The 12,096-nt window shown below is 29.0% G+C and overlaps 1 protein-coding gene across 1 annotated transcript; it reads left to right on the top strand.

Moving 5' to 3' along the window:
- Positions 1 to 7,936: 7,936 nt before the first annotated feature.
- LOC128668022 (uncharacterized) lies at positions 7,937 to 9,265 on the top strand. The gene has a single exon (XM_053740172.1). It carries the CDS (start codon positions 7,937 to 7,939, stop codon positions 9,263 to 9,265), a length of 1,329 nt encoding a protein of 442 aa, XP_053596147.1.
- The last annotated feature ends 2,831 nt before the right edge of the window (positions 9,266 to 12,096 follow it).

Genomic DNA, 12,096 nt, shown 5'->3' with positions numbered 1-12,096 from the left:
CGTAAAGAATAGCAGTAAATTCCTAAACACGTTGAATTTTATCTTCGAGGAGTACACCTATTGGATTTATCAATGATGCCAATATTTTTTGGAAATGCGTTCGTCTTAAAAATACTTCAAAAGGCTTGACTTTCTCTTTGTTGTAAAAACCAGCTGTATAATCGTAGCCCGTAAATACGTGGATATCTGGCTGACCAAGGCATGAAGTAGAAACTAATTTAATTGTAAGCTCAGTACAATTAACACAATCGAGATCTCCCTAACCACATTTGAGTCTGCAGAACTTTCTGGATTGTGGCTAGTAAAAGTGCAAAGACATCGGTATCATTCGCTTTGACCAATACCTTAAAAATATTGATTCAATGCATAATCTCCGAAATAATTATAGAAACATAAACATAATAAACAATCATTTCATAAATAAATCAGAGATATTTGAATAATTACATAGTATTATTAAAATAAACGTTGAAAGTTGTGAAAAATATATATTTATTTGATAACATGTACTCCTAAGTATACATTCGAGCTCTCATGGCTAGGCGAAGGTCAACTGAACTGTTGCTCGTCGATTGGACATATACGTAGCGAGTCGCACACACACAACTACATATTTTCACAACATAAATGTGCCATTCATTCTAACACGCCTTCTTACATTTATTTTGAATTGTTTTTATCCCCGGGAAAAAAAATCATATATAATTAGATATAATCATATATAATTATATAAAACTATATAATTTTATATGATTATATCTAATTTTTAAAAAATTTTTAGGTTTAATTGTATATAAAAATATATAAATGTATATAATTATATAAATTCATATATAGTCTTATATAACTATATATATTTATACATAATTGTATGAATCTTTCTAATTTAATTATATAAAAATATGTATAATCATATATTTTTATATATAATTTTATATAAATATATTATTTTATATATAACCACACATTTTTATACATTCGGTCGAAAATTTCTTACATAATTTTATATAATTATATAAAATTTTATATAATTGAGGTCTAAGAAATTCTATCTAATGAGAATTTCCGAGTGAATAATACTGAGATGTGCCGGTTCATAACATTTTTTGAAATAATTTAGATATGATCAAATAATGTAAGATTATTCGGAAGAACTGATTTAACAATGATTAATAACATTTTATAAAGTCTATAAATTTTTTTTAATTTACCGCATTTATAAATGTTACAAAGTATGCAAAATTTTTTCAAATTTCTTAGAAATACATTAACAAAACCAAAAACAGTATGACACCAAAAAAATTTGGAAGTTTTAACAATAAATTAAGTTATAAAAAACTGAGATATAGAATTTAAAAAATTTTAGTGAAGTTTAAAAAACTTTAGCTTCTGATTTTTTTTTTAAATTTACTAAAAGAATTCATTATTATCCCGCTATTACTGGGCATACCGCTAATTGTTTCTTTACTCTATAAACGATAATATAATTTACTACAATGCTAATAACAAAATCAATTATTTATTGATGTCTTTAATTTTCTGAAGTTCATTTGAATTCAAATAGATACAATTAACTCGTGATATCAAGCGTTAAGAGACAGCACTTTGGATAACAACTGAGACCTCCAACCAGAAGGACTCGGGTTCGAGTTGATAAGCCGGCAGATTTTTTTCTATTTTATGACGATTATTGCATACATTACTTTATAAAGTTATATATAATTATATAAAATTATATATAGCTATATAAAATTAGATCAAACCAAAACTCATATCTGATTTTATCTAAGCATTTATATAAAATTTTATATAATTATATATAAATTTTTTAACTTCCCGCTAAGAAAATCGACGATTTTCAAAAATTTCGGAAAGTTATTGTTTTCACCCCGATTTTCGAAAATCGAGTTTTCATCAAATGTCAACGTTTTGAGATCCTAGGAAGCTATTCTGACTATTTTCAGAATGATGTCCGAGTGTGTGTATGTATGTGTGTCTGTGTGTGTGTGTGTGTGTGTGTGTGTGTGTGTGTGTGTGTGTGTGTGTGTGTGTGTGTGTGTGTGTGTGTGTGTGTGTGTGTGTGTGTGTGTGTGTGTGTGTGTGTGTGTGTGTGTGTGTGTGTGTGTGTGTATGTAAACTCTTTGTAACTTTTGAACTAATGAATCGATTTGGATGGTTGAGGTGGCAATCGAAAGAGATTATCAACAAAAAAATCGATAAAACGTAGTTTTTAATATTTTTATCGGATATTTCATATTTTATTGTTTCTTACATGAGTCAAAACTTATTTAAATCTTGATTTTGATCCCTGACATTAATTTCTGCCTCAATACACTTATTTTACTGAACATAATCAGGAACTAAATTTTAAAAACCGCTTCATTGATGATTTTCGATTCTTAAATTTTCAAACTTCAGCATAACAGGTAACTTGTTAGAACTTGAAAAGATCGTAAAAAAACAATTGCATGTGATAGCATTTTCGAGCTCGAAGAGCTCGAAAATATATCTACACTAATGTTTTCGAGCTCTTTGAGGTCGAAAACAGCGAGAAGTTTTGGGGCTGGCCCGCAGGGTCAACCGACACCCAGATTTTTTTTCCGGGTTTAACATTCTGGGCATTCTAAATTTTTAAAATTTCCCTCTACATAGTGCTTTTGTAACTATATCAGCAATATTGTCATTGGAATCTACTTTATGTACGTCAATTAGATTTTCGTTCAAACATTAATGATCATAATAATACTGAATTTCTATATTTTAAGTTTTTGAATGGTTCCCATAATTTGCAATATTTATTGCCCCGGTGTTATCTTCATATATTTTTATCGGTTTGATTTCGCTTATTTGAGAAATTTTCATTACCACTCTTATATATTTAAACTCACTCACTGCCTCTGATATCACTACATACTCTGCATATGTTAAAATTTTAGTTACACACTTTTGTTTTCGAGATTCCCGATCAATCAGATTTTAATACAAACTGATTACATAAAACCTAATCAGCATCTGCGTAATTTATAATCTCAGCATTTTTATTTCTTTGATATAATAGGCTTAGGTCGTTTGTTAAATATAGATACTTTAATATTCTTAACGTATACTTAAAATGTGTTTCAATCTAACAATTTTTATACCTACTAATACAATATACACTATGACTCACATCTGGTCTAGTACTAGAACTTATATACAATATAGCACCAATTTTCTATATTTTGAGCTGGCTTCACATTCCTCAGCCATCTCAATTTTTAATAGATTTCATAGAAATCTATCTTTTGCGTTTGTCCTCACGGTGGAATTTTTGATGAATTTTGCTATAATCTATCATAATTTTTTTAATAGTTAAAAATATTTCTAATTGCATGTCCTTTGATGGCACTTCAGGATTTTTGATATAACTTCGTTGTTTTCGGTATACATTAAATCTACGATCGTTTCAACATTTTAGTAACTATATATATACAAATCCACCGAATTATACATGTTGGTAACGAACGGTATTTCACCTTCTTATTTATTTATAAACAGAGGTTCGGGAGCATTCGAAATTCTTAATGTATTCTAGATTGTTTTGAATGTCCCGTTGAACTCAAAATTAATTATTATTTAGTTATTACAAGGGGTTTAGAAGAAATTATTATGATAAATCACTTTGGATCGTTTTTAATTTTTTAAAGACTTCAAAATTCTCGTATAATTTAATGGTTTGGAAAAATCTGAAACTATTCCAAATTCCAAATTTTCACTATAAAAATCGATGTAAAAGAAAGAAAAGTTGTTGGTTTTTGTTCGAATTATATTAAGCCTTAAAAATATTTGGCAACATTAGTCTTTCCATTGATATTTACAAAGTAGTGGTTGATTAACTAAAAAACAAAAAAAGATCATCTTTTGTACTTATTTCTAATTGATGTTGAAAATGACACAAAAAAATTTTTTTTCCAAAAAAATGATTAATGGGTCTTGTAGGGAGTTCATTCAAGTTTTTACGCCACCCTCCAATTTACTGTGTAATTATTGGTAACTGAAATATCGCTGATTAAAACCAAAAGGATCATTTTTTGTTTGATGGCTAATATCTCAGCGACAATGTGTCGTTCAAGACTCGAAAAACATTCTATTTAAAGCTGAAAAAATTTTTCTACACCCCTTGGATTCATTTGAAAGAAAAGAAAAAATTTGAACAATTTTTGTCTTGCGGTATTTCTTATGTCTGCGAAATAGCTGTAGCTTTAGAAAATTTGTAATCAAAGTGCATGGAAACTAAAAATGTCAAGCTATAACGAGCTTTTTTCCAAATCTCGATACGATTATTTTTCACGGAGTAAATAGTTTGCCTTGCCAAAATCACAAAAAATTTTCCAAAATTTTTCTGTATCTTTAATTTTTTGCATGAGTGTAGATTAATACTAAAATCTTATCAGCTCTGCAAGTATAAAAGCCGCGTTGAATGCTACCTCAACATTCAAAATCGCATAATTTGTTCTAGAAAATTTTCATGGATACTGTTGTTAAATATGAAATATTAAATAAGTAGCAAATTAGAAAAATAATTCTCAGAAATTTGTCACGAATATTAAAATTATATTAAAAAAAAAAAAAAAATCATTCAATTGTCGCAAAAACATTGAAATAATTTTAAAATTATTTGAAAATTGATAATTTTTGTAAAATTAAAACGTTTTTTTAAATTTTACTACCGTATATTTTATTAATTTTAATAATTTTATCAATTGTAACAAATATTTATCATTAATTAATTGAATTTATAGAATTAAAATGAATAATTGCTTGAAATAAAATAATTCACGCCGATGGAATTTTAAATAAGTGTGACGACGCGTGCAACTTCTCCCCACTACGGAGATGCGCAGACCACGTCGGTACAAACGGCAGCTGTTAGGCTAGAATTGTTATAGTTGATTAAATTAAATAATTTTTTTCATTATTAATAATTACAATTATTGTATAAACTTTGTGACCAAACGATTCAGAAAAGATTGAATTATTTTATTTTATACATTTAATTAACTGCTTGAGAAAAATTTTTATCCAGTATTCCATTAAAGTCGACTGAGGCTTTACTTGCAAAACGTCTTTGTTAATAACAAAAAAAAATGCAACTTTTTTTGCAAGGTTTTTGTACCAGAAGATTCACCAGATTTTTCTCTATATTATTCAATTTTTTTTTTTTTACTACGGCAATTTTTGGCCTCAAAGTTTAGTACTAGGGAAAGTAGACTAGTAGTTGGCGGACATTTGACGAAAAACTCAAGGGAACTTTTGGAAAGTGAACTTTTGCTAAGCAAACTGTGCTGATAGAGTATATTGTAGTCAGAAAACTCAAAACCAGAAATTGAGGAATTTTTGCCGTCAACTTGAAAAGGAATCTGCTTAGCAAACGTGGAATTCAGTGTGTGTGAAATCTTTGGCTAGTTTTTGATCGCAAAGTGAAAGATAGCCACTTTATCTGCATATTGTCATCAACTGTAAAACTCGACTTGACCGAAACCTGCAAAAATTGGAAAGCACCTTTTGCAGCAAACTTTTCGCCAATTTGCACAGCATATTAGACTCATAGTGTACTCGAAATCTAATAGGTCTAAAATCTAATATGAAATTGACCTATATTTGCGTCAAATTGAAGAAAAATTTTGGAAGCAAATTGAAATTTAACTTACCTGAAATTGGACAGCAAAATAAACTCTAATAGCATAGTTTGCTTTAGCAAAAGTTTACTTTACAAAAGTTTCCTTGAATTTTTCGTCCAATTTCCGTCAACTTCGGACTTTTTTGTTTTTTGCGACAATTTGTATATGCAACTTGCTATTCAATTTGACGTCAATTTACTACCCGAATTGGAATGCAAATTTGCTTCAAAATTTGATCAGAAAATTTTTTTTTTTTTTTTACTGAATAGTTAAAAACAATTCTGTTTATGATTTTGTTAGGTGAAATAGTAATGAATAATCGTGCAGCGTTTAGCATGTCGAAAATTCAAATTCATTTTTCGTACTTATATTAGTCTATATGGACTGGACAATATTATAAAAAATTAATGAAACCATATGGAAAAGAAATAAGTTTCTATGTGTTTATCCCACAATCATTTTTTGGATCAGTTTATCATTTATTTGTAGTAATTGAAAATTTTATATTACATTTAGCGTCATTTATGTAAGCGAAAATTTATAAAATTAATAGTGCTCTATAAGATTCTTCATATATTTGAAAATATCTCACTATCAATTAATTTCAAATTTAAGAAATTATTTCTATGTACGTATATTGTTGAATAATAATCTTTCTAAGTGATAATCAACGTGAAAAGAAATTTTTTTATCATAGCGATAGTAATTAAAATGTTAATTACGTATTTATGGCAAGTATCAATGATTTATTTTTGCTTTTTTTTACGACATTCTTTTTTCCAATACTTGCCGTTTTTAAATCTTATAATAATATTCAATAAAATTGAATTTTAAAAACTCAGTTTTTTCCTGCGTTCCTGCTAGTGACTTGTAATGGTCATAAATGGAAATAATCTTCTTTACCACTTTTTGCGCGTCACAGGCAGTGTTCCCAACTTAGGGGTTTTCCCCCTAGATTTAGAGGGTAAATAAGTGAGATGGGATTTTTTTAGGGATCTAAAATTTTTAGGGGTATTTTCAGGGATTTTTTGACTCTTTATATTTTTAAATTGATAATATTTCTTTTTTTTTTTAAGATAAATATACAAATGGCTCTCGTGTAAACCAATGTAGCCAACAGAGACCTTAATATTTATTTCTTAACCTACCGACTTATAACGACATCTAGTACGTAATTCTACAACTACTCTGTGGTGACTGGCGGTAATACTGGCGCCACTGTGGTTATATTTTATAGCCTGTGCATATGGCGGCGTGTATTAGTTTTACATTAGCTTATTTATGTTAGATAGGATACCGCCAAAAAATAGTTAAGAAAATTCTTACGGCAATTGTTATTTCGATTTTGATTTATTGTATTGTGTGTCGACAAGAAATTTGTTAATGAAAATAAAAATAAAAAAACATACACTCAGAAGTACACGAAGATTTGGGAAACAGATCCAAACCTAAAAGGTAAATAGATTTCATTGCATTTTTGTAATTTATAAATGATCAAGACAAAGACAAATAATTCAATTCAATATTTATGATTTTTTACTAGAGTATCATCATAGGCGTAATCTAACTACCGCTGTACGGCAGTACTCGTTCTTCAATAAAATGAAAAAAGGTATTTTTTTTTAATTAGTTAGGTATACAGGTTGTTGGTTGTTGAAGTGGATGAGCCGATCAGGGGTCAGTGTTGTTGGTGATATTTGACATGTTATGACTTTTTCAAAATTTATTTCGGGTTTGGACAATAATGCATACTTGAACAATATTTATAAAAAATGATTGTTTTTTTTTTTTAACATTTTATGTTCTGGTTATTATTATTCTTGTTATATATAGATCTTAATCTCTCCCATTACTAGAGAACTACGCCAAAGTTGTGGGCTTTTTTTATGATTATTATGTTCTGGTTGCTGTGACCTTTTCAGAAATTAAAAGGTGTTGGTGTTGCCATGTTTGAATGTTTCCCTATCTTTTCACCAAAATCAAAGCATGTTGTGATTATACTTCCCAGTTATACATACATCATTGTGTGTCATTCAATTTATAATTCAATCAAGTTATTTACAATTTATGTTTTTATTGCAGATTGGCTTGCACCAGATGCTACGAGTGAGACATCGGCAACCTGTAAATATTGTCGTGTTGTGTTAAAAGCCCACAAAAAAGACTTGGTTAGTCACGCTAAAACGGAAAAACATAAAAAAGCCACAGCCTAGGGAAAATCAGCAAAAGCATGTAAATCTATTTCTGAAGTATATAAACCAGTCTTGTCAGAAAGTATGAAAATTGCCGAGTTGAAAATCGCTGCCTTTATCGCCGAGCACTGTTCTTTGTTAACTGTAGATCATTTGATTAGTATACTCCCTCAATTAGATCCTTCATCAGATGCTCTAAAAAACTTAAAAATTCATCGAACTAAGTGTTCAGTGCTAATACAAAATGTACTTGGTCCATCAATGCTCGAAGCTTTGGTTGAAGAAATAGGAGATTTTCCGTACTCCATTATAATAGATGAAAGTACTGATCTTTCTACACAAAAAGTGTTGTGCATTATGATTCGCTTTCTTTCACACAAGACAAAGCAAGTAGTTACAACTTTTTATCGAATAATACAGATAATAGAATGTGATGCAAAAAGTGTTCATGAAGCGATTGTCAATCAACTAAAAGAGGATGGGATAAAAATTGAAAATATGATCGGAATCGGCGTTGATGGAGCAAACGTTATGGTTGGTAAACATAACTCGGTGACTGCTATTTTTAAAAGAGACCTGCCTGATTTAATTATTGTCAAATGTGTTTGCCACTCTTTGCATTTATGCGCGGAAAAGGCTGCTGAATCATTACCACGCCAATTAGAATTTCTTGTAAGAGAAACCCATAACTGGTTTTCATACAGCCCTAAACGTTTGGACTATTATAGAAAATTATACGAAACCATGAATAATAATACTGATCCAAAAAAAATCCAAGGACTTAGCGGAACTCGCTGGCTCACTCGTTATCAAGCTATCAACACTATATTGGAGCAGTGGGAGGAATTAAAGCTGCTTTTTTCTATTGCAAAATCTGATGACAAATGTTACATGGCGGAACAGCTTTATGATATCATGCGGAGACTTCCTTTTAAAGCTTTATTGTTGTTTTTACAAAACGAATTAAAACATGTGATGCAATTAAACTTACTTTTCCAGAGTAACCATGTTGAACCTGTCAAATTGTTTGAAGATTTGTTTTTGCTATACAAAAATTTGATAAAACGCCTTGTTGTACCTTCACAGTTGGAAAAATTGGTGGACTCTGAACTGGTAGAATTTAATTTCCGAGAACATCTGATGCATACAGCATCAATGTATTTTGGTTTTGACTTTCATACCATTTCTCGAGAACTTGAGAAAAAGGATCTGTTGGATGTCAGGGAACGATGCAAGACCTTTTTATGTTCTCTAGCCGAGCAGATTCAGAAAAGGCTTGCGGATAATTTATCCTTGTTGAAAACTATTGCTGATTTGCACCCAAGAGTTGCTACATCACAAGTCAAACCCGATATAAAACCAATATTCAATTACATTCAGCGAACTCATATATATGGCAAAAAATGGCATTGAGTCTGAGTGGCACCAATTAAGCAATAAAATATGGACGAATACCTCTTCAGCTGATTTTTATTTTTAAATATATAATGATTGTGACGCAGCTGGCTGTAAACGTTTTGAAAATATTGCAAAATTCGGATTAGCATTTGCTACTGTTCCAATTTCAAACGCGAGTGTTGAACGTGCATTCTCTCTCTATAATATCATAAAAAATAAGTTGCGGGATAGACTATCCATTAAAATGTTGCAAAGCATTTTGATAGTCCAATTTACATTAAATCGAAATGGTGGATCGTGTACAACATTTAATCCATCCAATAAAATGTTAAATTTATTCAACGTCAATATGTATGACTTTAAAAAAAGTGAATCTTCAGATGAAGAAGAAATATTTCATGTATTAAATGATTTACAATAAAAAAACTTTTGAAACTTATTACAACATTTTATTTCTAAATCATTATGAATTTATAATTACACTAATTACAGTAGACGCTCTTCCATATAAATGACTACCATATGAAATGACAATATGGTAGTCATTTATATGGATGATTTTAATTCCGGTAGAGATGCTTGCAGTAGAGATTGTCATAGTATTGTTTTTATATGATAGATTTTCAAATTGGTAGAGTTGTTTCGCGGTAGACATTTAACTTGGTAAATTTTCTGATTGGTTGACTGTACTGTTGGTTGATATATAACTGACATACTTGCAATTGGTAGAACTGTGTGTGGGTAGCCTTACTTATGGTAGAGTTGTCAATGGGGTAGAGAGGTATCTGGTATACTTATTAATGTGTCGCGTCTACTGTAAATATTTTTTAGGGGGACAACTCAATAATTAAGGCGATTTTAGGGGTTTTTGACACAAACTTTAGGGATAAATATTTTTGAGAGTTGGTAACACCAATTGAAATGCACCTTCAGAGTTATAGATAAATAAACTTACACTTACGTAAATCTAATTTAAATCTCTAAAATAGGCCATTAGATTTACATAAACCTGAAGTATGTGTTTCCGGAAAGTAATCGTAAATGTACGATTTTAAAAATATTTTTGTTTTAGAAAGTAAGACTGCTATATTTCTTTTATTAATTTAAACTTTTTCAGTACTTAATAATAAAATATCAATGATGATATCAATAGTAAAGAAGATACTATAGGTTTAAGTATTTAAAGTTAAAACATATTTTATTTTCGTTTTTTTTTTATTATTTTATTTTATTTTCAATTGCGCTAAATTACGAACAAAATGATAAAATGACTGGATCATTTACTCAATGAAAGTATGATAAATTAACATTAAACATTTAATGTTTGAGTTGGAAAACATCAACAATTTTTACGTTTGATTTTTCTTGAAGTTAATCGCTAATGATATTATTTATTCCATATGCATTCTATTAAATTTTAATCGAATGTAATACTAATGGTATTTAATAAGAATCTTACTTTCATTATGTGAAAATCTTGAATTTTAAACCGTGTTTACAAAATAAACATATGTATTCATTGGATATATTACAGACTTTTCCTTTAGTCCTCACACCTTGAAAATCGAACTAACGAAATTGGAAAATTTTTCAATAGTAGGAAGTTGTTTGTTCACCTTCCGTCATAAAATATTAAATTGTATTCCGTTGAATCAGTATTTTAGAATTCAGTGCTTTATGATAGTACGGAACAATAATAATCTTTGAGTGAAGAACAATATAAGATAATCAATGAAAATAAGTGGATGAAAAAATTTGAAAAATAACTATGTTATCTATTAGAATGAGTTCAGCTATTTTCTAAAAAAGGAGGTAATTGTTATATTATTTGAATTTAATATATCGGAATGGCATTGTCAGTTTAATTTGCATGCATTTTTGTCGAAAAAATAATTTTCAAAGAGAGAGTCGAAATTTGAATTGAAATAACACTTCCATTATTTAGAAAGTTGAAAAATCTATTAGATTTGTTCCTACTATAATCTAAAAAAGTGTGTGATTATATAACTACGTATACGGAGTGATTCACTTCCATTAAAAGTATATATAAGTGTCGTTACATGCTGATAAATATAGAAAAATTGGATGATCAACTAGACTTCTTCATACTTTTCACGCGAATAGACAGTTATTTGACTGACTAGATTCACATTTTAAAAATTTTTAGCCTGACATCAGCTCTCTAATTTTATTGTATTCAGACTAACACTCAAACTGCGATTTTGTGGATTCTAATTTTTATTCTGAATATTAATCCTTCATTTTAATGATACGCAATATTAACTAAATTTTTCAAGACTATTATCCAACAAAATGTACAATTATATACTCATTTGTAACTTAAATTTACATATTTTCAATCTATTATCAGCTCTTCAGATTGTTTGTTAAGGCATTTAAACTTAAATTTGAAATTGATCAGTTGATCAATTGATCGAATGTATCTAAATTGTACTGCTCACGATACCAAAATGTTGAATCCGACAAAAAAAGCCTTTCGGTAACGTTACTGAATTGTTGAATTCGACAAATTGTATTTTGGTAACGTTACTGAAATGTTGAAATGGGTAGATTGTATTTTCGTATAATATTTTCAAAAATGCTATAAGACTATTATGTTAACAATGTGAATGATCGACTAGACTTCTTTCAACTTTTTACGGGAAAGAACAGTTATTTTACCAACTAGATTCGAATTTTTTAAATTTTTAGACTTTCATCAACTATTTAATTTCCGTGCACTCTTGTTTATACTTAAACTGCAAGTTCGAGCATCATAATTTTAATTAACGATATCTATCTTTTATTTTAATGAAATGCAATATTATTTTAATGACTCTATACTA

This window comes from Microplitis demolitor, chromosome 6 (assembly GCF_026212275.2).
Source record: "Microplitis demolitor isolate Queensland-Clemson2020A chromosome 6, iyMicDemo2.1a, whole genome shotgun sequence".
NCBI classification, from domain to species: Eukaryota; Metazoa; Arthropoda; class Insecta; order Hymenoptera; family Braconidae; genus Microplitis; species Microplitis demolitor.
This window is presented reverse-complemented; position numbering and strand designations above follow the sequence as displayed.